The 26,603-nt window shown below is 41.4% G+C and overlaps 1 protein-coding gene across 3 annotated transcripts in view; it reads right to left on the bottom strand.

Annotated features, from left to right (window-relative positions):
• The window catches only part of phf20l1 (PHD finger protein 20 like 1), a 120,628-nt gene that overhangs the window by 61,112 nt on the left and 32,913 nt on the right, over positions 1–26,603 (bottom strand). For all 3 annotated transcript variants that reach the window (XM_080194558.1, XM_080194559.1, XM_080194560.1), the window contains exons 8-9: positions 24,218–24,352; positions 21,246–21,328 (exon numbers count right to left, since the gene is read on the bottom strand). In XM_080194558.1, the coding sequence (XP_080050684.1) occupies positions 21,246–21,328; positions 24,218–24,352 (218 nt within the window). The remainder of the gene's footprint in view (positions 1–21,245; positions 21,329–24,217; positions 24,353–26,603) is intronic.

The raw sequence follows: 26,603 nt of genomic DNA, 5'->3' as shown, positions 1-26,603 counted from the left end.
CCCATGAAAAAAAAAATCACACTGCCTGTCACTAGTCCATTTTCTTCCAAATGTGCATCTATCCTTTCACTCAGTATCTTCTCCAAAAGCTTCCCCACTGCTGACATCAGGTTAAATGGCCTATAAATTTCTTGGATTATCCCCGTGTCCTTTCTTAAACAAAGAAACAACTTTGGCTATTCTCCAGTCCTCTGGAGCCTCGCCAGTGGTCACAGGATGTCCATTAGGGCTCCAACTACCTCTTCTTGCCTCCTGCAAGAACCTGGGATAGATTCCATTTGGCACCAGGGACTTGTCTACCTTAATGCAATTTAGGATACTCAACATTTCCTCCTTTGTTGTATTAACATTCTCTAGAGCATTCACACATCTATCCCTGACCTCAACATCCGTTATGTCCTTCTCCTTGGTGAATACCGATACAAAATACTTATTAAGGATCTCACCCATTTTCTGTGGCTCCACGTGTAACTTTCCTCCATTATCCTTGAGTGGGACTACTTTTTCCTCTTGCCCCTAATATATGCATTAAAATCCTAGAGATTCTCCTTGACTCTGTTTGCTAAAGACATTTCATGGCCTCTTTTAACCCTCCTAACTCTATATTTAAGTCCACATTATTTAATGTAATAATGACCAGTTAATTACTTTTCTGATGTTAATGGAGAGATAACTTTTCGCCAGTGTACGAGGAATAGCTCCTCTGCTATTTTACAAGATAATGTCACAGGATCTTTTGCAGGCACCTAAGGGACAGAAGTGGCCTCACTTTAAGACAACACTCAATCAATATTGTACCAGATTCAGTCTTCAATCCACAACTTTGGGTGTCAAAAGGGGACAGAGCTACCAAACAAGCCAAAGCTGACAAGACTAATAAATACTGAAGGGAGAACATTTACAGGACTACCGAAGAGAGCTCGGGAGTAAAATTAATTGGATAGAGCTACCAGTCAACACAGGTACAATGGGCTGAATGGTCTCCTTCTATGCCATATCATTCTAAAGTTTTATGACTTAAGAAGCAAACTTTAAAATGTGCATCATCTGACACTCATTCAAATCTTCATTGTAAATGTCAGCTAACTCCTTATCAACATCAAACCTACTAAAACACTGGACACTGGTGAGCATAGCTTTAACGTTCCTGACAATAGGACTACAAAGCAAGCAATATCCAGTAACAGACTTGAACTGGCGCCAGTAGTGTAACAGCAGCTTCTGTAACAAGGTGAAATTTATCTGTTAAGATAAACTCTAAGTGGAAATATTCCAAATTCAAATGGTCCCTAAGCTCAATAATTACCTGTTCAAGGTTCACAAGTGCAAAATTTTAAAAATGCAAAGAACTTCACAGAGTTAGACTGACTACAATGGCAAGGTATTCCGTTGGGGAAATGTTGAAAATATCTGATAAAATCTCACTATTTTCTTCAGTTACATACTTGAATAAAGATAGATAGTCCAAACAGCACATTTTTTTTTCACTTGTGTAACTTAGGTAAGTGATTTGACAGCCAAAGTCACCAGCCAACAAAAAGCTCTTTTCAAGCTGGTAGGAGTATACTGAAGGTGAATAATGTCATGTTTCTTTTAAAAAGTGCTCTCTTCAGGTTTTACAATTGCATCAATTCCTTCCTACCTAATCCCAAAGGAGTCAGTACATCTGGAATGAACATTATCCTTCAGGTTGTTGCACACCGCAATGATCCAGCATGGCCTCCACTTCAAAGTTCCAACATTGGCTGCCTTTTCTTTTCTGTTCATGTTGCCCTCATGATAATGAGGAAAAAATCCGCATAAAAAAACAGCCAATGTAATTCTGATTCAACTGCATCTCAGGAGGAGTTGCCAGTCTTTGGTAAATCTCTCACTGATATTGCCTATGCGTAGCAATTAACTGTGGCAGGAGGTTACCTGATCTCTGCAAAAGTCCTACTTGAAAGTGTCAAAGCAAGTCTGCAGATTGCGGAAAGTAGAAAACTTTTTCATCTCTAACCTTGCCCAATTAGCCATCACAAAACAAAGGCACAATGGGGTAGAAATTCAGTAGAACAAACTCAGACTGTTACTCCTGAAATTATGCCCATTCATACACCCATCTTGCCAAACTCATCAGCATATATCAGAATGTAAAAATAGGAATATACAAGAAGAAATCAGCAAAAAGAATCCAGCTTCAAGGAAACGACCAAAAGTGCACTACATATTCCTTTTAAACATGAAAAATAAATATGATATTGAACGATAAAATGAGGTGAGATGTATTTAGTTTATTGAATACATCCTGTTCTTAATTTATGATTTTGAGATGATTAAAGTCACTAGTCCAGATGGATTAGAATCATAGAACCATACGGTGCAGAAGAGGCCCTTTGGCTCATTGAGTCTGCACCAACACATTAGAAACACCGGACCTCTCACCTAATCCTATCTGCCAGCACTTGGCTCATAGTCCTGAATGTTATATGCCAAGTGCTCATCCAAATGCTTTTTAAGTGCTTGATAGGCTAATGGGACTGAAGGTGGACAAGTCCCCAGGACCGGATGGAATGCATCCCAGGATTCTGAAAGAAATGGCAGAGGTGATAGTGGATGCTTTAGTAATTATTTACCAAAATTTGCTGGATTCCGGGGAAGTGCCAGAAGATTGGAAAACGGCTAATGTTACGCCGCTGTTTAAAAAAGGTAGTAGACAAAAGGCAGGGAATTATAGGCCGGTGAGTTTAACGTCTGTAGTTGGAAAAATGCTTGAATCCGTTATCAAAGAAGAAATAGCGAGGCACCTAGAAAAGAATGCTTTGATTGAGCAGACGCAGCACGGATTTATTAAGGGGAAGTCGTGTTTGACGAATTTATTGGAATTCTATGAGGATGTGACTAGTGCAGTAGACAGAGGGGAATCGGTGGATGTGGTGTTTTTAGATTTCCAAAAGGCATTTGATAAGGTGCCTCATAAAAGGTTGCACAGAGTTGGGGGTAAGGTGTTAGCGTGGATAGAGGATTGGTTGTCTAATAGAAAGTAGAGAGTTGGTATCAATGGGTGCTATTCTGATTGGCGGTTGGTGACTAGTGGAGTGCCACAGGGATCGGTGCTGGGGCCTCAACTGTTTACCATTTACATAGACGATCTGGAGAAGGGGGCTGAGTGTAGGGTGATGAAATTTGCTGATGACACGAAGATGAGTGGAAAAGCAAATTGCGTGGAGGGTGTGGGAAGTCTGCAGAGGGATCTGGATAGGCTAAGCGAGTGGGCAAGGACCTGGCAGATGGAGTATAATGCTGGCAAGTGTGAGGTTATCCACTTTGGCAGAAATAATAGTAGGAGGGATTATTATGTAAAAGGCAAAAAGCTGCAGCATGCTACGGTGCAGAGGGACCTAGGGGTCCTTGTGCACAAGTCGCAAAAACCCAGTTTGCAGGTGCAGTAGGTGATCAAGAAGGCAAATGGAACGTTGGCCTTTATAGCAAGGGGGGTAGAATATAAAAGTAGGGAGGTCTTGCTGCAACTGTACAGGGTACTGGTGAGGCCGCAGCTGGAGTACTATGTGCAGTTTTAGTTCCCGCACTTGAGGAAGGATATATTGGCCTTGGAGGGAGTGCAGAGGAGGTTCACTAGGCTGATACCGGAGATGAGGGGGTTGGACTATGAAGAGAGACTAAATAGACTGGGTCTGTACTCGTTGGAGTTTAGAAGGATGAGGGAGGATCTTATAGAGACGTACAAGATAATGAAGGGGATGGATAGGGTAGAGGTAGAGAGTTTCTTCCCGCTTAGAAAGGATAGCAGAACTAGAGGGTACAGCCTCAAGGGGGGGGGGGGGCAGTTTAGATCGGAGTTGAGGAGGAACTTCTTCATTCAAAGGGTGGTGAATCTCTGGAATTCTCTGCCTGTTGAAGTGGTGGAGGCTACCTCGCTAAATATATTTAAGTCACGGGGAGATAGGTTTTTGATATACAAGGAAATTAAGGGTTATGGGGAGAGAGCGAGAAAGTGGAACTGATCTGCTTCAGATCAGCCATGATCTTATTGAATGGCGGGGCAGGCTCGAAGGGCTAGATGGCCTACTCCTGCTCCTATTTCTTATGTTCTTAAAGGATGAGAGGCAATCTGCCTCCATCATCCTCCCAAGCAGTACATTCCAAACTGTCACCACTCTCTGGGTAAAAAAGTTTTTCCCTCACATCCCCCGAAACCTCCTGCCCCGCACCTTGAACATATATCCCATCATGACTGACCCTTCAACTAAGGGGAATAGCTGCTCCTCATCCACTCTGTCCACGTCTCTCAATCCTGCACACCTTGATCAGGTCATACCACAAGCTTCTCTGCTCCAATGAAAACAAAGCCTCTCCAACCTTCCTTCATAACTAAAATGTTCCATCACAGGCAGCATGCTGGTAAATCTCCTTTGCACCCCCTCCAGTGTAATCACACCCTTCCGATAATGTGACAATCAAAATTGCATGCAGTACTTTAGCTGTGGCCTCATCAAAGTTCCATACAACTCCAACATGACTTCCCTGCTTTTGTAATCTCTGCCTTAGTTGATAAAGGCAAGTGTGCCATAAGCCTTTTTCACCCCCAACTAACATGTCCTTCCGCTTTCAGAGATCTATGGACAAACACGTCAAGGTCCTTTTGTTCCACAGAACTTCCTGGTATCCTACCATTCATTGAATATTTTCTTGTCAAATTACTATTTCCAAAATGCATCACCTCACGCTTTTCAGGGTTAAATTCCATCTGCCACTTATCAGCCTATTTGATCATTCCATCCACGTCCTTTTTTAGCCCAGGTCAGTCCACCTCATTATTAAATCGCCTATCCAATCTTTGTACAATCCGTATCCATGTTATTTTTTTAAAGAATCGAGCCAAGAATAGCAGAGGCATAAAGATTCATAGTTAATAACTTGATAGAAAAAAAAGATACAGTGCCAGACAACTGACAGATAGTTAATGTCATTCTAAATTTAAGGGAGATAGAATATGTTCAGAAATTAGACCAGTCAGCTTATTCAGTAGTGGGAAAAAATGGGACTTTTACTAAAGGAGAGAACAGAAGAACATCTAGAAATTAGATACAATAGTCAGCATGGATTTCAAAAGGAAAAATCATGTCTCATCAGCCTTAGCAATTTTGTTTTAAAAAAGCACACAGATTCTAGACTTCAGCAGTGCAGTAGATAATTTATCTGAATTTTGAAAAACCTTTGAAGATACCTCATCAGACGCTAATGTATAAGATAATGTGGAATCAGAAAACATGGCATAGTCGATTGCGAGCTGGTTTCGGAATTGAAAACAGACAGTGGAAGTAAAGGGTAGCAGGTATTCAGAATGGCAGAAGGTGGGAAACGATGTTCAATAAGTATCAGAACTGGGAATCACTGCTGTTCACAGATTATATCAACAATTTGGACTCTGGAATTAAAACAATTTCTAAATTTGGAGGACACCAAATCGGACAATGGGAAGGATGGCGAGTGGAGGATACTCCAAACAGAGGAAGACAAATTACAAAAGGACATTAATAAACCTGCAGAATGAGAAAATATTTGGTAAATAAAGTTAAACACTTCTGGAGTATTGAGAGCAGTTTTGGACCCCATATCTAAGGCAGGCTGTGCTGGCCTTGGAAAGGGTCCAGAGGAGGTTCACAAGAACCTCGAATGAAGAGCATGTCATAGGAGGAACAGTTGAAGACTCTGGGTCTGATAGTGTTGGAGTTCAAAAGGATGAGGGGGGATCTTGTTGAAACTTATAGGATGCTGCGAGGACTGTATAGAGTGGATGTGGAGAGGACGTTTCCACTAGTAGGAAAAACCAGAACCAGTGAGCACAACTTCAGGCTAAAGGGACAAAATTTTCAAACAGGGACGGGGAGGAATTTCTTCAGACAGAGTGGTGAATCTGTGGAATTCTTTGCTGCAGAAGTCAGTTTAGGCCAGGTCATTGAACGTCTTTAAGACAGAGATAGATAGTTTCTTGATTAATAAAGGGATCAGGGTTTTAGGGAAAAGGCAGGAGAAAGAGGATGATAAAAAAAAGTCAGCCATGATTGAATGGCAGAGCAGACTCAATGGCTGAGTGGCCTAATTATGCTCCTATGTCTTACAGTGTTATGGTCTTGCACAGATAAACAAAAGGTAATAATATTCGGAAGAATAAAGAGGTCACTTGCAACTTGGAAGTTGCAAATCTAGGCTGGGGTAGAGGAATAAAAGGGATCAAAGTACAAATATATCAATAAAAGTTGAGCTACAGGTTATCAAGATCATAAAAAGCAAATCAAGCACAAGGCTGTTTCTAGAGATACAGAATTAAAAAGTAGGTAATTTATGTTAAACATATACTGAACCATGGTTTGACCGCACTTTGTGTGAAGTCCACACATCATAAGGAAGATATAGGGGATACAGAAAAAATTTTAAAAGGATGATACCAGAAAAGCCTGGTCGACTCCTCAGGAAAGGGTGGACAAGCTCAGTCTCTTCTCTTATGGGAAAAAAAGGCTAAGGGTTTACTTAACAGAAGGCTTCTGAAATGATAAAAGATTTTGATCACTTGTATACAAAATGGTTCCGTTTGTAGGGAATGAACCTAACTAGAGGCCATCAATATAAGACAGTCAGCGAAAATTCAAAAGGGAAATTCAGAAGAGACAACTTCTTTCAAAGATTGAAGGGAATCTGGAACTCAGTACCACAGGGAGCAGTTGAAGCAACAATAGATGATTTAAGGGGAAACTAGACAAGCATGAGAGAGAATGATATAGAGGATTGTGACGAGGAAAGACACGAGGAGGCTCAAATAAAGCACAAACACAGCACGGACTGAGTCGAATGATCTGTTTCTGTGCTGTATATCCAATGTAACCCAAAGAAGCATGTCTCCAGACCTGCCCACATACCTGAAGAGCAACTACGGCATGCCAATGGCTTGCTTGCTGATACATCTAGTCATTACATGGCCCACATTATAGCACAGCTGGCATTTATCTGTGGGGTTCCTCAGAAATGCCATGAGCAAGATTTGAAGATTTATTGTAGAATAGCCATTGCTTAAGCCTAATTCCAGGACATGCCAGGGATGTTGGAATACTGCAGCAAGGAAGCATGACAGCTTCCAAGGAATATGACAATCTTTTCTGCAAACTAGCTCAACCTTTAGCATAAAACCTATTGCCACTGACTTGAAAAGCTCTGATAATCACATGCGTGTGGTTGATGGCAGCCAGCACCTGTCGGTAGCAAGCCAGAGGTGAGAATCTGGGTTGCTGCTCATTCCAGCTACTGTCATCACAGGCAAAATTTACATAACTCCCATATGTAGAAAACAATCTAATACTTGTCTAATTCATTTACTTTCAGCTGACGCACTTTTAACATTCCAAAATTCCCTAGATGTGGGAATGGTTCCGGTGAATTGGAAAAACACTTCTAAAATGTCTTTTTCAAAGGGCAAAATGTAGAAAACTATAGGCCAATTTGTTTAATTTTTTCATTGGGAAATTGTTAGAATCCATTATAAAGGAAATAATAACAAGACATTTAGAAAGTCAAGATGCCATCTTCAGAATCAGCATGGTTTTATTGAGGGTAAATTAAGCGATGTGGATAGTGGGGATCCTGTAGATGTTGTATATCTGAACTTCCAGAAGGCATTTGATAAGGGGTCACACACAAGTTTAATACACAAGGTGAGTTCACAGCAGATTGGGATAATTTATTAGCTTGGATAGAGGATTAGCTAACCAGCAGAAAACAGAGTCAGAATAATGGATCTTTTTCAGGTTGGCAAGACGTAACTAGTGGAGCGTCACAGGATTCAGGTCCTCAGGGCCCCAACGATTTACAATCTATATTAATAACTTGGATGCAGGAATAGTAGGTACCATAGCCAAATTTGCAGGTGGCACCAAAATAGGTAAAATAAGTAGCAATAATGAAATAAATGGATATGAAAAAGTTAAGTGAATGGGACAAAATTTAGCAGATGAAGTTTCTTCCAACGTGAATTAAGTGTTAGTTATCCATACTGGTAGGAAAAATACAAAGGCAAATTGGGGCAGCACGGGTAGCACAGTAGTTAGCATTGCTGCTTCACAGCTCCAGGGACCTGGGTTCGATTCCCAGCTTGGGTCACTGTCTGTACGGAGTTTGTATATTCTCCTCGTGTCTGTGTGGGTTTCCTCCAGGTGGTCCGGTTTCCTCCCACAGTCCGAAGATGTGCGGGTTAGGTTGATTGCCCACGCTAAAATTGCCCCTTAAGTGTCCTGGAATGCATAGGTTAGAGGGATTAGTGGGTAAAATATGTAGGGATATGGGGGTGTGGTCAGGATGGGATTGTGGTCATGCAGACTCAATGGGCCAATGGCCTCTTTCTGTACTGTAGGGTTTCTATGATAAAATGACTCTATGATTAAAAAGAAACTTCAGAGTTCTTTGCTGCAGAGGGATCTGGGTGTCCTCATGCATGAGTTGCAGAAAACTAGTAAACAAGTAACAAGGAAGGCAAATGGAATCTTGGCAATTACTGCTAAAGGAATAGAATATAAGAGTAGTGAATTGTTCCTGCTGCTGTACTAAGCATTAGTGAGGCTGCACTTAGAATAGTATGTATAGTTTTGGTCACCTTATTTGAGGGGGTGATGTAGTTGCATTGGAGGTGGTTCCGAGGAGGGTCACTAGATAGATTCCAGTGATGAGGGGTTTGTCTTACGAATACTCCGAAACAGTTCGATACTGTCCAAAAGAAATCTAACAAGTTCTCTAGCAAACAGTTTTCCAGAGTGAAGCAAGAAAGCAGTTGTGCAGTGTAAGCCTCTACTCAGATCCATCTGTTTCACCTTTAAATATCAGAAATAAAGTGCCAATCTCATTTTGTTTTCATGCAGGGTTTCCCTAAACTGTGCAGCTGTCATTAATTTCCTGTAGAGCTTACAACTGCATTATAGAAGCCTGATTTAAATATGTTAATTGTGGACAATGGAAAGCCATTTGGACATTCTGACATCTGCCAATGATGGGTGACTATACTGAATATGTAACATATAAACACTGCTGAGGGATTGCTTCAGGGATCGGTGCTGGGGCCTCAGCTATTTACCATTTATATAGATGATCTGGAGGAGGGAGCTGAGTGTAGGGTGTCGAAATTTGCTGACGACACAAAGATAAGTGGAAAAGCAAATTGTGCGGAGGGTGTAGAAAATCTGCAGAGGGATCTAGATAGGCTAAGCGAGTGGGCGAGGACCTGGCAGATGGAATACAATGTTGGCAAGTGTGAGATTATCCACTTTGGCAGGAATAATAGTAGGAGGCACTACTATTTAAAGGGCGAAAAGCTGCAGCATGCTACGGTGCAGAGGGACCTGGGGGTCCCTGTGCATGAGTCGCAAAAAACCCAGCCTACACGTGCAGCAGGTGATCAGGAAGGCAAATGGGATGCTGGCCTTCATAGCGAGGGGGATTGAATATAAAAGCAGGGAGGTCTTGCTGCAACTGTACAGGGCACTGGTGAGGCCACAGCTGGAGTACTGTGTGCAGTTTTGGTCGCCGCACTTGCGCAAGAATTTTTTGGCCTTGGAGGGAGTGCAGAGGAGGTTCACTAGGCTGATACCGGAGTTGAGGGGGTTGAACTATGAAGACAGGCTGAATAGACTGGGTTTATACTCGTTGGAGTTTAGAAAGATGAGGGGGGATCTTATTGAGACGTATAAGATGATGAAGGGGATGGATAGGGTAGAGGTTGAGAGGTTCCTCCCCCTCAGAAAGGATAGCAGGGCTAGAGGGCACAGCCTCAAGATAAGGGGATAAGGGGGGGGGGGGGGGGGGGGGGGGGCAGTTTAGAACGGAGTTGAGGAGGAACTTCTTCACTCAAAGGGTGGTGAATCTCGAATTCTCTGCCCGGTGAAGTGGTGGAGGCTGCCTCGCTAAATATATTTAAGATACGGGTAGATAGGTTTTTGGTAGGCAAGGGGATTAAGGGTTATGGGGAGAAAGCGGGAAAGTGGAACTGAGCCACTTCAGATCAGCCATGATCTTACTGAATGGCGGGGCAGGCTTGAGGGGCTAGATGGCCTACTCCTGCTCCTATTTCTTATGTTCTTATGTTATGTTCTTATGTTCATGAGATTTAAAATCAAGGCCCGGTTTTCCATTCATGTGCACATAAGATTCCAAAACACTTATTTTGTAGACAATCCACGATATCCTGACCGGCTGTCATTTCTCAACTAGCATACTAAAACGAGATTATTTAATCATAATCACACTGCTGTTTGTGGAACCCTGCTGTGCAAATTAGCGACCATGTTTCCTACACTACAACAGTAATTACACTTCAAAGAGTACTTGACTGTCTGTAAGGAGACTGGGAATTCTGCGAAGATTAAATTTACTTCCTGACTCTCGTAGCCTCTCCCCTACCTATGGAATACTCTCCACTTCCCTGGATGAATGCAGTGCCAACACCTCTCAAGAAGCCTGATACCATCCAGGACAAAGCAGCCCACTAGATTGGCACCCCATCCACTAACTTCAAAATCCACTCCTTCCACCAGTGTACAGTGACAGCAGCATGTACCATCTATAAAATGCATTGCAATGACTCACCAAGTCCATCCGTCAATAGCACCTTCCAAATCTGCAACCCCTACCACCTAAAAGGACAAGGGAGCAGATGCACGGGAACACCAATTTTCCCTCCAAGCCACACAACGAAATGGAACTACGATCACCTTTCCTTCACTGTCACTGGGTTAAAATCTACCTCACTTACAGCACTGTGGCTGTTCGTATATCACGTGGCCTGCAGTGGTTCAAGGCAGTAGTTCACAACCACATCCTCAAAGGCAATTAGGGATGGAAAATAAAAAATGCTGGCCGAGCCAGCGACACCCATGCCCATGGAAAATAATTTTTAAAAAGTGTGTTGAGCAGCCAGAATATAAATGTAAATAAAAAGGCAGTCTTCTACAACTAAGTTTTCACCTAATGTCCTTTGCATTCATTCCAAAAAATTAGTTTCCATATTTTGGCCAAGATCAAGTGTAGTATCAACATGCTATGCCTGGTTGAAGTCATTAGGTTACATTTCAGCTTCATTTGAAGCAATTTTTAAAAGCGGCATCTCAGCCTTTTGGCTAAGATGCAAATGAGATCAAGCCTTGGAGGAGGTGCAATGCCAACTCCAATCATCTTGGATCATGTAGATCGAGCCCAAGAGAGGAGGTGACAGCCCTGTCTTGTCAGCTTAGATTGGGAATGTCTCAACTTGTTGAGACTGTGAATTGGACTTGATTGGATTGAATTGAATTGAATTGGAATAACAAAAAGCAGAAAATCCCAGAAGCACTCAAAGGTCTGATAGCACCTATGAAGGGAGAAACAGTTAAATGTTTCAGGCCTGTATCAGAGGAAAAAGTTAGAAGTGAAACAGGTTTTAAGCGAGTGAAAGGTGAGAGGATGGGGGAAAAGAAAAAGGGAAGGCCTGATTTATAGGGTGGAATGGAAAGGAATTATAGGTGCAAAGAGAGTGGTAGAGGACAAATAAAGAAACACAAGATATCAAAATGAAAGAAGAATGGTCAATAGTTGCAAGCCCAAAAACATGAGAGAGTGGAGAGTAAAACCAAAATCTGCAAAGAGAATGGGGCAGAGATTGCAGTTTGAAACTATTGAATTCTACTGTTGACTCCAGAAGGCTCTAATGTGCTCAGTGCTATAAAGTCAGCCTGGGAGCAAGATGGAAAATTATAATATGGAAGTTCAGGATTCTGTTCGAGCTCTGATGAAGGGTTACCCAGACTCGAAACGTTAATCTCTCTCCACAGATGCTGTCAGACCTGCTGAGATTTTCCAGCATTTTTCTCTTTTTGTGTAGGTACCAAATGTTTTCCCACAAAGTGGTCACCCAACCTGCACTCAATCTCCCCAATGCAGAGCAGATAACATTGAGCAGCAAACCTAGGCACCAAGTTGAATGAAGTACATACTTTTACACTTGGAGATGTGTTTTGAGGCAGGGATGGTGAGGAGAGGAAGTGAAGGGACAGATTTTCATCTCATGCATATGCATGGAGATTTGCCTTGGGAAGGGGGTGGATTGAGAGGTAGACCAGGCATCATGGTGGGATTGTACCCTTCAGAATTCTGACAGGAGTGGGAAGAAGATACGCTAGAGGTTGCAGGAATGTTGAATACAAAGGTTGAGATGGAAAATGAGAATGAATGAAACATTCATGAGATTTTGGAAGATAGCAGTATGGGTGAACAGAAGGGTAGAAAATGGAATGGACATGAACAAGGGCCCTGTCAAATAAGATGTATAGAAATTCTCACTTGAGGTGAAAGGAGGACATGAGGGGTGGGGGTGGTGGTGGGTGGGGAGAGGAGGAAGGAAGGTGGTTTGCATCCTCAGGACAGGTATGATAGATGGAGAAATTGGGAGAATGGAATATAATCCTTATTGGATACAGGGTGTGAGGAAGTATAGTCAAGGTAGATGGGAGAGTCAGAGGATGATAGTGAACATAGCCTGCCAGAAATGGAGACATAGAAGGTAAGGAAGAGTGCCTGATGGGCGATGTAAAGTTATAATAAAAAAGTGGAAATCAGAAACAAAACTAAAGCTCAGGATGAAAGCACAAAACAGCAACGATAGTGTTGTGTGTGTACCAGAAAAAACGGTGGGGACAGCCTGGGTGGGACTGCAATAAGAATTTTCCACATTCTGTAATAGTCAGGCATAGATTGGGTACAAATGGGCATCCATAGCAACAACTTTCATTTTAAGGAAATGAATGGAAATGAAACAGAACTTACTCAATTTGAAAACAAACTCAGATAGGCGGAGGAGGAAGACTGGTTGGACCTCCAGTTAATGAAACAGCAGAGATGTTAGGATGGAGGTGAAGAGACATTTCTCCTCCAAAGAGTGGTGAGCCTCTGGAATTTGTTACCACAGGAAGTAGCTGACGCCAAAACACTGAATGCATTCAAGAGACAGCTGGGGCAAATGGGATGAAAGATTACGGGGGGGGAAAAAAAGTAGGATGAGGTTATTGAGTTGGACGATCAGCCATGATCTTACTGAATGGTGGAGCAGGCTCGAAGGGCCAAATGGCCTTCTCCTGTTCCTATCTTCTATGTTTCTACGTCTGAGTCCGTCCTATTGGGAGAAAGAGGTGCAAAAATGAAATGGAGATGATGAGAGCCAGGAAACGTTAAAATGACAAAGGGCTTCGGAAGAATCAGAATAACATACGTAGAAGAGATTGGAATATGGAGAGCAGTGACAGCTAAAACAGTAGGCTTGCTATGACAGACTTCTTTGTGGATTTTGGAGAAGAGGAAAAAATGGATTGTCAGGTCTGGAAACCACAAGTTTAGAGGCCATGAAGAGAAAATTTCCAGGAGAGGTGGTGAATGATGGACCTCAGGATGACAGATTGATGTTTAGTCCAGGAGGAATCAACGTAAATATCAGAAATTTAGCATTCAGCTCTTAAAAGGTGGAGTCAATTCACCAGACAACAACAGCACCATCCTCATCAGGAGATTCAAAAATAATGTTAATGTTAGACCTAAGAGAAAGGAATGCAGCAAGTTCAGAAGGAAGCAGGTGTGAGGGAAGCTGAGAAATTGAGCCAGCTATTGTCATACTGGTAGTGCATAATGAAAAGACCAAAAGATGTTACAGGCCAGAGGAAGACATACAGGTGGAAGCAGAATACTAGAAACCCTTTAAAGAGTCCTAAATGCAGGTAGACTCCTAGCCAAAGAAATGGGTGCAGAAGTGACGGTTAGAGGGAGAGTTCAACATCATGTCAAGCTCCAAATTCATTGAAGTAAGAAGATGAAGCCAAGTCCACTACTGAGGGTCATGGTTAGACAGAAGATCAGAGATTATCACAAATGTACAGCTAGGGGTTAAAATAGGAGAGGATCTTATCAGAGTGAAGTGAAGGGGGAAAGATTTGGAGGGGCAATGATACACAAGCTGTTGAAGCTCACAACCCTTCATACCTGAAAGGAAGGAAAAGGTTTCTCTTGAGGGGTGGAATGAGATGAAACTGCAGAGCAGGACAGTTTTGAGATGAGTCAGTTCTGCTGATGCATGGCATTGAACGCAGAGTGAGAACAGCAGCTCGAGGAATGTTAAGTATCTAGATTATATCTGGCATCATGGATGGATCCAAAACACAGGTTGGAATTTCAGTATCAGTTCCTTATTCTGCTATTTACCTCTGCATCATTCTTCGGAGCTCTGAAGAATCACACAGACTCGAAACATTAATTTTTTTTTGCTCCAGGGATATTGCCAGATCTGCTGAGTTTCTTCAGCGTTTTCTGTTTTTATTTAAGCTCAAGGTAGGTTAGAAGAACAGCCCCTCATCTTTTTATTAGTAAATAATCTCTGCTTCCATTTTCTTTGGAGTTTTTGCTTGTGTTTTCGGACAGCAGTTGTTCATCGTTCTGCCATTCGCACCTTCTCTGGATACATCTTTTGTTCCTTGTCCCATTACATTGTCCTTTACCCTTGCACCAACTTTTTTTTTGTCTTCCATCCCATCACAGACCTTTTCTTTTGTTCTCTCAAAAACTTTCCCCCCGTTTCACTTGTCTGTAGCCCATCCAACGTCACAGCATAGAACAGTAAAGGTATTCCCTTTTGGTTCATACTGAAATACTTCACACGATAACTGGAATCTATTCCTATCTCCGTGCCAAATGGATCGAGAGCAAACAGAGTGCCCAGTACGAACCGGAGCAAAGCTTTACCTTCACTCTGTCAAAAGTACCTCTATCCACCTCCAAAACACTGTCTTGCTATCTGACCCCATCATTACTGTAAACACGCTGTTGGATTATTTGGGTGGCCGGAGAGCACAGTAGTTAGCATTGCTGCCTCACAGTGCCAGGGACCCGGGTTCAAATCCTGGCTTGCATCACTGTTTGTGTGGAGCTTGCACATTCTCCTCTTATCTGCATGGGTTTCTTCTGAATGCTCTGGTTTCCTCACACAATCTGAAAAACGTGATCAACTGGATTGGCCACGCTAAATTCACCCTCAGTGTACCTGAGCAGGTGCCAGTGTGGCAACTGGGAGATTTTCCCAGTAACTTAATTGCGGTGTTAATGTTAGCAAGTGTGAAGTTATCCACTTTGGCAGGAATAACAGTAGGAGGGATTACTATTTAAAGGGCGAAAAGCTGCAGCATGCTACGGTGCAAAGGGACCTGGGGGTCCTTGTGCATGAGTCGCAAAAAACCCAGTCAGCAGGTGCAGCAGGTGATTAGGAAGGCAAATGGGATGCTGGCCTTTATAGCAAGGGGGATAGAATATAAAAGCAGGGAGGTCTTGCTGCAACTGTACAGGGCACTGGTGAGGCCGCAGCTGGAGTACTGTGTGCAGTTTTGGTCGCCGCACTTGCACAAGGATATTTTGGCCTTGGAAGGAGTGCAGAGGAGGTTCACTAGGCTGATACCGGAGTTGAGGGGGTTGAACTATGAAGAGAGGCTGAATAGACTGGGTTTGTACTCGTTGGGAGTTTAGAAGGATGAGGGGGGATCTTATAGAGACGTACAAGATAATGAAGGGGATGGATAGGGTAGAGGTAGAGAGATTCTTCCCGCTCAGAAAGGACAGCAGGACTAGAGGGCACAGCATCAAGATGGCGGGGGGGGGGGGGGAGCAGTTTAGATCGGAGTTGAGGAGGAACTTCTTCACTCAAAAGGTGGTGAATCTCTGGAATTCTCTGCCCGTTGAAGTGGTGGAGGCTACCTCGCTAAATATATTTAAGACATGGGTAGATAGGTTTTTGACAGACAAGGGAATTAAGGGTTATGGGGAGAAAGCGGGAAAGTGGAACTGAGCCACTTCAGATCAGCCATGATCTTAGTGAATGGCGGGGCAGGCTCGAAGGGCTAGATGGCCTACTCCTGCTCCTATTTCTTATGTCCTTAAGCCTACTTGTGGCACCAATAAACAAACTTTAGCTGGTTATTGCCAAGCTTAACTTCACCAGTGCCCTCAAAAAAAAAACCATCTTAATTCCACACTAACCATCTTCTAACTCATCTAAAAGTCTACTGCTTGTATGTTTCAACCCCTCACGTCAACTGACTTCCACCACTTCCAGACATTCATCTACAATTTACTACATGATCTTTCTCCGCTGTATCACTTCCACCAACAACATATCTCAGCCTGCAACCTTTATTCCTCAGGTGTAGAGAGTTTCTCTGCCTTTTTACTTCACTATTTGTCAGACAGTTTCAAAATGTCAGACCTCTTCAGCCCTGAAATTCTCTTCAAAAATAATTCACTTGTTCCATGCTTCTTCTAAATCTCTCCCCAACAATATTTATCTCCCCTCAATCTTGCTTTTGTCTATTTGCCACCTCCTCCTGTCAAGAGCTTGAAATGATTTATTAAAAGTGCTCCTTCGTGTGAAAGCTATTATAACCACACAAAAATATGGGCCCAAATAATTGAAGAATTATCTTATAAGCAGGAACAATGCAGATTTCATAATTGTGTTCAAACAAATCAAAGGCACAAAGGGGGTCTAGACAAACATTCCAGCCTTCATACATTAGGCCAGAGATTGGATTTGCCTGCAAAAAAAAAGCATACATGCTGCTGCAGTTATTACATGAGCTAGGTGGATAGTCAGAAGCTTTTTCCCAGGGTGGAAGAGTCAATTACTACGGGACACAGGTTTAAGGTGCAAGGGGCAAGGTTTAAAGGAGATGTATGAGGCAGATTTTTTAGAGTAGTGGGGGCCTGGAACTCATTGCCAAGGGAGATAGTGGAAGCGGGTATGGTAGTGTCTTTTAAGGGGCGTCTTGACAAGTACACGAATAGGATGTGAATGGAGGGATATGGTCCCCGGAAGGGTTGAGGGCTTTAGTTAAGTCAGGCAGCATGGTCGCTGCAGGCTTGGAGGGCCGAAGGACCTGCTTCTGTGCTATAATTTTCTTTGCTCAGGTGACAGGTTTTGGGAGGCGTGAGATTGCTCATAATGGAAAGATTCAGCTTTGTAATTTTAGTTTTTTTTACAATTGCTTTCATCTCAATGCTAAAAGGCTCTCCACTACCAAAGGTAAAAATTTTTACAACTATTCAACTTACCTTCCCAAGAACAAGGTAATCAAAATATGACAAATCAGGCAAGTTTGTCAAATCAAGTGCAACAGATTATGCATGAAATTTCTGCCTAGGGTTTTGCTTCTGACAATATGGTTACTTTAAAAAAAAATAACAGGATGCACTGCTGTCTCAGCCAGCATGTGTGTTGCAGATATACTCACGATGCTATTTGGAAAGGAATTCCAGGATTTTGACTCAGTGACAATGAAGGAACACCAAGAGAGTTCTGAGTCAAGGTGCTCTGTAGCTTGGAAAGGAATTTGCATGTGGTGGTGTTTCCATGCAACTGTTGTCCTTATCCTTCTAATCTGTGGTGGAGAGCACACACTTCAAAGGTGTCGTCAAAGAAACCACGATGAGTTTCTTCACTGCATCTTGTAAACCGTACACACTGCTACCACTGTATGTCAGTGGTGCAGAAAGTGCATGATTAAGGTGGTGGATGGGGTGACAAGCGTGCTGCTTTGTTCTGGATGGTATCAAACTAAGTGTTGCGAGGCTGCATTCATCCAGGCAAGTTTAATGTATTCCATTACATCCCTGACTTGTGCCTTGTAGATGTTGGACAGGTGGGAGTCAGGTGGTGAGTTATTCACCACAGAATTCCTAACCTCCGACTTGCTGTTGTAGCTAAAATTTTTATATGGTTAGTCCAATTCAGTTTCTGGTCAAGAGTAATCCTCGGAGATGTTGATAGTGAGGGATTCAGCAATGGTAATGCAATTGAATGTCTTGGGGAGACAGTTGAATTCTATTTCGATAAGGCCATTGCCTGGAATTTGTATGGCATAAATGTTACGTGCCACTTAGTTAAAGTCTGCATATCGTTCAGGTCTTGCTGCATATAGACGCAGACTGCTTCAATATCTGAGGCGTTGTGAATGGTGTTGATCATTGCGGAATCATCCGTAAACATTCCCACTTCTAGTCTTATGGTAGAAAGAATTTCATTAATGAAACAGCTAAAGATGGTTGGGTCTGGGACACTACCCTGAGACACTACCTGCAACAACCACAACCATCTTATTTGTGGTACTATGATCTCCACGATCAGACTTTGTAAATTGCTGAAAATGTAGAAAGCGTCACTCCAAATAATTAATAAATTAGTGAAAGTAACTATTTAAATGTTCCACTTTGTGAAGCAAAACCCTGGTAATCAATTGTCTGCAAGGGCACTATGTAATCTATCACCTGGCAACCTTGTGTCATGAAAGTCAGGTGTAAGGTTTCACAAAGGAAGCTCAAATAATGCAGGCGTTCCTTATTCATACTTTTCTACATAAGCTATGTTAGACCAGAATTTTACTTAATTGTCCACAAGTCAAAAATATTCCAACCCTTCCTTCAACAGATTCTGTAAACACAAGGTGGGTACAGTGAATTGTATAAGGTCTGTCCAACAGCTGGTCTGAATAGACTTTTCCAAGTCACATCTTTTAACAATATTTGTAGCAACACCAAATCCCTGAGACCTCCATTCGAAAACATGGTAAAATTCTGGAATAAAGGGTCATTCTTTCCTTGTTTACATAAAGGGCCACCCCATGTCAAATTTCTTCAATTAACCACAAGGCATTTTTGCTCCTCTTATAATGGACAATGGAGATAATTAGAGATTACTGTCTCTAATGTAAGCTCTTACTTCTCAGCCACATGGGGCATTACGGTGGTGCAATAGTTAGCACTGCTGCTCACAGCACCAGGGCTCCAGGTTCAATTCCAGTCTTGGGTGACTGGGGAGCTTGCACGTTCTCAGCATCTCTGTGGATTTCCTCTTGGTGCTCCAGTTTCTCCCACTCTCCAAAGGTATGCAAGTTAGGTGGATTGGCCATGCTAAATTGCCTGATAAATGTGGGGAGTTACAGAGATAGGGCAGGGGGTGGGTCTGGGTAAAATGCTCTGTCAGAGAGTTGGTGCAGACTCAATGGGCCAAATGACCACCTGCTGCACTATAATGACTCTATACTTTGTTACTTCACACAAAAACATTCAAATATATGTTGCTATACCCAACTCTCTCTTCCTACTTTTAATTCCTTCATCATCACTGAATTATCAGACTGTTATTCAACATCTGTGCTGGACGAGCAGCAGTTTTCTCCAATTTATTATTGGGAAGTCAAACAAAAAATCATTGTCTTCAGTCTCACTACAAATTCTGTTCCCCAGCTACCGACTCCCTCCCTTTTCCTGGCAACTGTCTAAGGCTGCATCCTGGTATCATATATGACCTGGAGGTGAACTTCTGACCTATATCTCACCATAAAAACACCTATTGCTATCTGTACAGCAGTAACATCTGATGCAATCGGAGCCTCAGCTCTGCTGCTGGCATTTGCTGCTCAGAATCTCATCCATGACTCCGCTACCTGTTCCGCTGCCATACTCGCTGGCCTCCCAAGTTCTACCATCTACTCATTTGAGGTCATTCAAAACTCTTGCCGGTATTCTTATTTGCGCAAATTAGGCAACAATTCCATCTTTGTTTTAAAATGCCTCCATGGCCTTGGCCCTCATCTCTATGAACTCCTCCAGCTTTAAATCTCCAATTTTAAGTACTCCACCATTGTCCCTGTGCCTTTAGTTGCTTTGCCATAAACTCTGGAATTTCCTTCTTAAACCTCCATGACTGGATCTTTTACCTTTTGAGATGCTTTTTGAAATCTACCTTTGACTGTCAGCTCCAATTTCACCTGCGGGGGGCTTAGCACCAAATTTTGCCTTTTTACACTTCACGAAGCATCTGAGACATTAACACAGATTATATAAATACCAGTTATCGTTGCTGTTCTGAAAGTATATTTGTAAAATTATGAAAATTCTTATTTTCCCATCTGTTTTCCAGCACAAAAGCTTCCACTGATCTCAGAAAAACAGGTGGAAAGATGCAAATTGAAGACAATCTGTTCTGCTGTAAATCATGTTACATTTTTAGGTGTGCAATTTAAAGTTTAAGAAGAAAAAATAAGGAGGAAGGTCTCAATGCCTTATTTAGGCAAGACAAAGCAGATATGGTGACCTTCACTACATTCCAATATTTCAATAGTGACTATGCTTCAAAAGATACTTTACAGGCTATAAAACGTTTTGGGCTGTCTGGAGATCGAGGAAGAGGTTACAGAAATGCAAATCTTCCCTTCATACTCTTTTCTTCCTCCTTTTTTTGCATCACGCTGAAAATAAAACTCACTGCACCATCTACTCTAACGCTCTTTGCCCTGGGAACCAAAGAGCATAAAACGCCTTGTAGCAAAAGTGAAGTATTTTATTCAAAACCATCTTCATTCTTGATCAGTACAAGGGTTAAAACCAGCTTGACTCAGATTATATGCTGGTGTAAGGCTTGTTTGAGACTGATATATACAGTTGGATGGGAGAGGTGCAAGTCAGTCAATTCAAACACAAACCTCTTTTGAAATTGGTTTAAATACACAATTTTTAAAAAGAGTTAAATTCACTAGGTTTATGTTACTTTTTTTGGAAAATACAATCAGTGTCTCTTTTTCAAATCTGTTACTCTGTAGCTTGGAACACATAAAAGCCAGGTAATTTTTCTCAATGGTGTGAAAGAAAAATAAGCTACACTGTAAAAATATGACATATATCATAGTTCTGTACAACAATTGAGATCCAGCATTTTCTGCCACATAGAGCTAAGTTTAACACCCAAATTAAAAATAAATATATATGTCCTGTTAATGTGTGCTTATTTTACTGTTTAATAAGATGTCTTGGCACTTAAGACCTGTGGTGTTATTTTGACATCTTTCCAAGATAATAAAGTATGATTAGGCACGAGATAAGTCGACTAGCTGCAATAAACCAGTGTTCATTGTTCAAGGTACATTACAAATTTATCTAAATATGAGGGTGCTCTAAAAAACACAGATCTAATATATCAAGAGCAAAAATAAGAAACCCCCAAAAATGCAACACTATTCACTTTGAAATTTACAGGCTTTTAAAATCCAAAGCATCTGCTATTTTGATCACTCCTATGTGTCCTCTCTTTCTAGCCTGGGTTTCTGCTGTTGGCCATCCATCTAGCCAAACTATATTTAAAAATGGTTTCATACCTGATCAGGCACATGGTGGCTTCCAATACCATCTTCCAGCATTTCTGAACCATCTCCACTCACAGCTTTTGATGCCAATAGGCCTGCCAATACACATTTATGAAACAAACCCACTGTCAACATACTTACTCACTTGCAGAAAAATATAAAACAAAAATCATTCAAACAATTTCAATACCATGTTTCATTAAATCTTCAAATAAATCTGAGTTATTGGCAAAAAATCCACAGATGAAATGATAGAAAGTTTTTTAATGTTATGCTATAATGATCTGAAAGATAGTGAAAACATATTCATTTAGTAACATAATTACATGGTTGCATGGGAAAAAAGTAATTCAACAGCATTTGCAAAAAGCTAGCATTGGCATGATGAACTGAATGGCCTCTTTATATGCAATAAGGTTCAATATTGATGGAAGTCAACATTCATGATACAGTCAACTTCCACGAGCTTACTGCGTAGAAACTTGGCTGCCTACATTTACCTTTCACTTCTGAAGTACGAATTCATCTTAGCCTCAGATGACTGGTGGCAACTTAACCCGAGAATCACCACACCACAAGCAAAGGGCAAAGTTGAGAAGGCAGGCATTCATGAATAACCCCGTACGGTACAGAAATTGAACTCACGCTGCTGATGTCGCTCTGATTTACAAATCAGCTGTCCAGCAACTGAGCTAAACAAAGGTACTTAATTTACCATAAAGCACTTTGGAATTGCCCATGATCGTAAAAGATGTGATATAAATCCAAGTCATTCTTCCTTGGTTTTGGTGCTGAATAACAGATGCAACGCTGTCAGACTTCACTATGACATTTAGAGTCAATCTTCAGGTCTGATATCTAACAACCTGAAAAGATTGACTACGAGAGCCACATTTCATCCAAATGACAATTCTAGAGTAGTTGCTTCCTCCACTAAAATCAGGAGGTAACCAGAGATAAATGCAGATTAAATATTTTAGTTAGGAAAAAAAGCTCAGTGAATAGAAGCTACTGATAAAAACGGACAAAAAGGAAAACAAACAGAACAACAGAATTCTGAAGTAATTCTGACCAACTTCAATGTAAAGTAGTGGTTTTGCTTAATAGTGACCTCTTTGTACATTATTGACAAGGGTACTGGCTTTCCATTTTTGTTTAAAAAGTAGAAAAATTGCAGACCACCCCCAAATAAAAATTGCCAATTCAAATGTAATAGAACAGAATTAATTTTATTCCATTACCATTAACCTAGCAGCTGACAATTAAGGGATCATGCGTTTATAAGAATTAGGAGTTGTAGGCCATTCAGCCCTTTGAGCCTGCTTTGATTTGATGTGACCACGGCTGATTAAAATATGATCTTGACCTCCCTTTCTATTCCACAAATCCTTTAAGTCCCTTGTCAGCCAAAAATCTAACTCAGCCTTAAAAATATTAAATGACCCTGACTCCACCCCTCTCTATGGAAGAGAATTCCACAGATTTAAAATATTTCTCATCAGTCTTAAATGAGAGACCACAAATTTTTAAGATGTCTCCCCAAGTTCTTGTCTCTCCCGAAAGGGGATGTGTTCCTTCAGCATCTGTCAAGGTCCCCACATGTTTCAATAAAATCACCTTTCATTCCTGAACTTCAGTTGGTCCAGAATCAATCCGTTCAATCTTGCCTCATAAAACAATCTCCTCAAGAATCAGTTTGTGATTTTTGTCGGCACTGCTTCTAATGCAATTACATCATTTCTTAAATAAGGAGACCAAAACTGTACACAATACTCTCAATGTAGTCTCACCCTGTATAGAATTATGGAATCCCTGCAGTCATGAAGCAGCCTTTCAGCCCATCAGTCTGCAGTGACTTTCCGACAGATCATCCACCCAGGCCCCATTCCTATAGCCCCATGTATTTGCCCTGGTAATCCCCTAACCCACACATCTTTAGACACAAAGGGTCAATTTAGCATGGCAAATCCACCTAACATCTTTGGACTGTAGAAGTACCTGGGAGGAAGCCCATATAAACACAGGGAGAATGTTTAAATGCCACAGTCATCCAAGGCTGGGATTGAACCTGGCTCCCTGACTCTGCGCGGCAGCAGTGCTACCCACTGTGCCACCACGAAGGTTTTTTTTTATTCCATTCCCCTCACAACTAATGCCAACTTCTATCTGCTTTCCTAGTCAATCGTTAATCTTGCATACGAACTTTGTTTTTTAATGTACCAGAGCACCCAGATCCCGCTTCACTGCACAGTTCAGTAATCTCTCTCCAATAAAATAATATGCTGCTTTTCAATTCTTCTTGCCAAATTGGACAAGTTCACATTTTCCCACATTATATTCCATCTGCTAAACTTTTGCTCAGTCAACTTAAGTCACCTTGTGGGCTCAAGTCCTCTTCACCACTTAATCTCCTATCTATCTTTGTAGCATCAGCCAATTTAGCAACCATACATTTGGTCCCTTCATTGCTATAGATTATAAATAGTTGAGACCCAAGACTGATCCCTGCGGGTCTCTACTCATTAAACACTGTCAACCTGAACTTGACCCATTTATGTCTACTCTATTAGTTAAGTAATCCTCTACCCATGCACTAAGCACTGAACCAGCCAACATACACCAAGTACTTCATACTTTGGTAATTTTATTTTAAATTCATTCATGGGATGTAGTTGCTGGCTAGGCCAACATTGACTGCCCATCTCCAACTGCCCTCGAGAAGGTGGCATTAAGCTGCCTTCTTGAATCGTTGCAGCCCATGTGCTATGTTCCTATGGGGAAGGCACACAATACCTCAAATGTGACAAACAAAATGCCTCTTGTGAATTTCTCAACTATTTGTTTTGGAAACTCAAAACATGTTGATGGGTTTTTCTGCACAGAAGACATCCGACTGACCAAAAACATAGGCCTGCATTTGTTTGAGGTGTGAGCTCTAAAATAGGCTTGTGCTGGAGTGACCTGAATTTTCAATTTGTTCTGACCTGTGATTTTGTTAAGACGTGCTCGTTTTGCCTGAAATGAGCAGATAACGCTGGTTTTTCGCTTCCTTGCTCCTGATGTTTCTGCCTGTCCTGAAGTCTGCTTTGGCTCATCAAAGGTCAATGGCTCAGAGTTTCCTGGGTAATGTAAAGACAGCCATTAGGTTCAACATATTGACACAGAATTATGCTGGAATTAATTCAGAATTAAAGCTTATTTACTTTAAAATAGAGACCAATAAATTCCTATAGTGTTGTCCTTCACTGTAGTAACCAATCTAATCTTTGCCAATTAAACAATTATCTGTGACTTTCTGATGTCTCTTGTCACAATCCACTTACCCCCTTGTCCTAATATCTTCGTGGAAACCTGACCAAATCCAACCATATCATCACCCTGAAATTCCCTGAATACTCATTTGATTTTGAATTCACATAATTTACCCCCTCCCAGTTAGTCTACTTTAATCTGACAGTTGCAAGGTTATAATAACTACTGTATTCTATTTAACCACCTCTATTCTGTATCTGTTCTCAGAACCCTGAACATGCATTTAAGAAATTTTATGTTGCTTTTTCATCAAACTCTTTCCAAATGCCTCTGCTGAGCGAGGTCTTAGAAACTCTACAATTCCACAGGTGCTGCTTACACTTTGCTACTTTACCTAAACCAAATCAACTTTTGTACACTAAACCTAGACAGTGGATGCCAGTGCAGCAGTCAATTAGAATTATATTTGTTTAAGTGTACATAAAGTGTACTTCAAAATAGCATGGATGAGACCTTTCAAAAGTCTTCCATGGTTATTACAAATTTCAAAACCAAATGTTTACTCCCTTTTACTTAGCTCACGAGCAGCTGAACCATACATATTAGAGCTGCCTCTACTCCTTGGAATAATGACAGAAGACACCTCAGGGGGTTCCAGATAAATATAGCACCAGGTTCTGGCAGACACATTAATAGATGAACCAACGAGCTGTAAAGCAGACGCTTATTTCAAGAGTTAGAAAACCAAAAAAAAATGTGGTTTTCTGGATTCTTAGCATTAATCAAAGAAAGTCCACTGTCATCTTTGACAAATTCTAATAAAAGCTTTCCATTCCACCATTTCACAATTAAAAAAAAATTAATTTCTTGCAGAGGTGAGGTAACCTTCAATACAAATCAATTTCCAGCTATAAAATGCCACTGCAAATATAAAGTGCACAGATGGCCTGATAATACTAACTTGGCTCAGTTGCCAAAACTCAACTCAAAAGTGGCAGGTTCAAACCCCACCCCACTCAGAGAGCACATAATCTAAACAAATGCTCCACTGTTGTATTGAAGGAATGCTGTGTTACTACATAGTCAAAGATTTACAGATGGAAACAGGTCCTTTGGCCCAACTTGTCCATGCCATCTACTTAACTTGTCCCAATTGCCCGCATTTGGCCCATATCCCTCCATACCCATCTTACCCATGTAACTATCTAAATGCTTTTTAAAAGACAAGATTGTACCCACCTCTACACTGCTTCTGGCAACTCACTCCAGACACTCATTACCCTGTGTGAAAAAATTGTCCCTCTGGATCATTTTGTATCTCTCCCCTCTCACCTTAAACCTATGCTCTCTATTTTTAGTCTCACTGACCTCTGGGGAAAGATATCGACTATCTAGCTGATCTATGCCTGTCATTATTTAAGAGACCTCTATAAGATCACCCCTTACCTTCCTATGCTCCAGGGAAAAAAGTCCCAGTCTATCCAGCCTCTTTTTCTAACTCAAAAGATCAAATCCTGGTAACTGCTAGTAAATCTCTTCTGCACTCTTTCTAGTTTAATAATACCCATTCTACAATAAGGTGACCAGAACTGTACGCAGTATTCAAAGTGTGGCCTTACCAAGATGTCCCAACTCCTGTATTCAATGTTCTGACCTGTGAAACCAAGCATGCCAAATGCCTCCTTCACCACCCTGTCCATCTGTGACTCCATTTTCAATGAGCTATGAACCTGTATTCCTAAATCTTTGTTCTATAGCTCTTTGCAACGCCCTACCATTTGACTGATCATTTGTTCTAATATTTTTGGCCATGTCAAATTTCAGTTGAAAACGTTCCCTGTGGAAGATATTATTTATTGTTACAGAATTAAAGAAAATTTACAACACAGGAGGTAGCCATTTGGCCCATCATGTCTGTCATCTGGCCAATAAAGAGTATTTCAGCCTAATCTCACCTTCTTATCAATAGGAAATTGTAAAGGTCATACATCATGGGCAGGATTTTATAGCCTTGCTCGTCCCAAAACTGTAAAATTCCACCCGAGGTCAAGGGACCTTCCCATGGTCCACCCCTCACCATTTTGATTCCCATGGTGGGCAGGATGGTAAAATTCCAGC

This window comes from Carcharhinus amblyrhynchos, chromosome 8, assembly GCF_965287045.1.
Source record: "Carcharhinus amblyrhynchos chromosome 8, sCarAmb.v2.hapA, whole genome shotgun sequence".
Classification (NCBI taxonomy): Eukaryota; Metazoa; Chordata; class Chondrichthyes; order Carcharhiniformes; family Carcharhinidae; genus Carcharhinus; species Carcharhinus amblyrhynchos.
The sequence above is the reverse complement of the archived record's forward strand: the minus strand, read 5'-3'. Positions and strand labels throughout refer to the sequence as shown.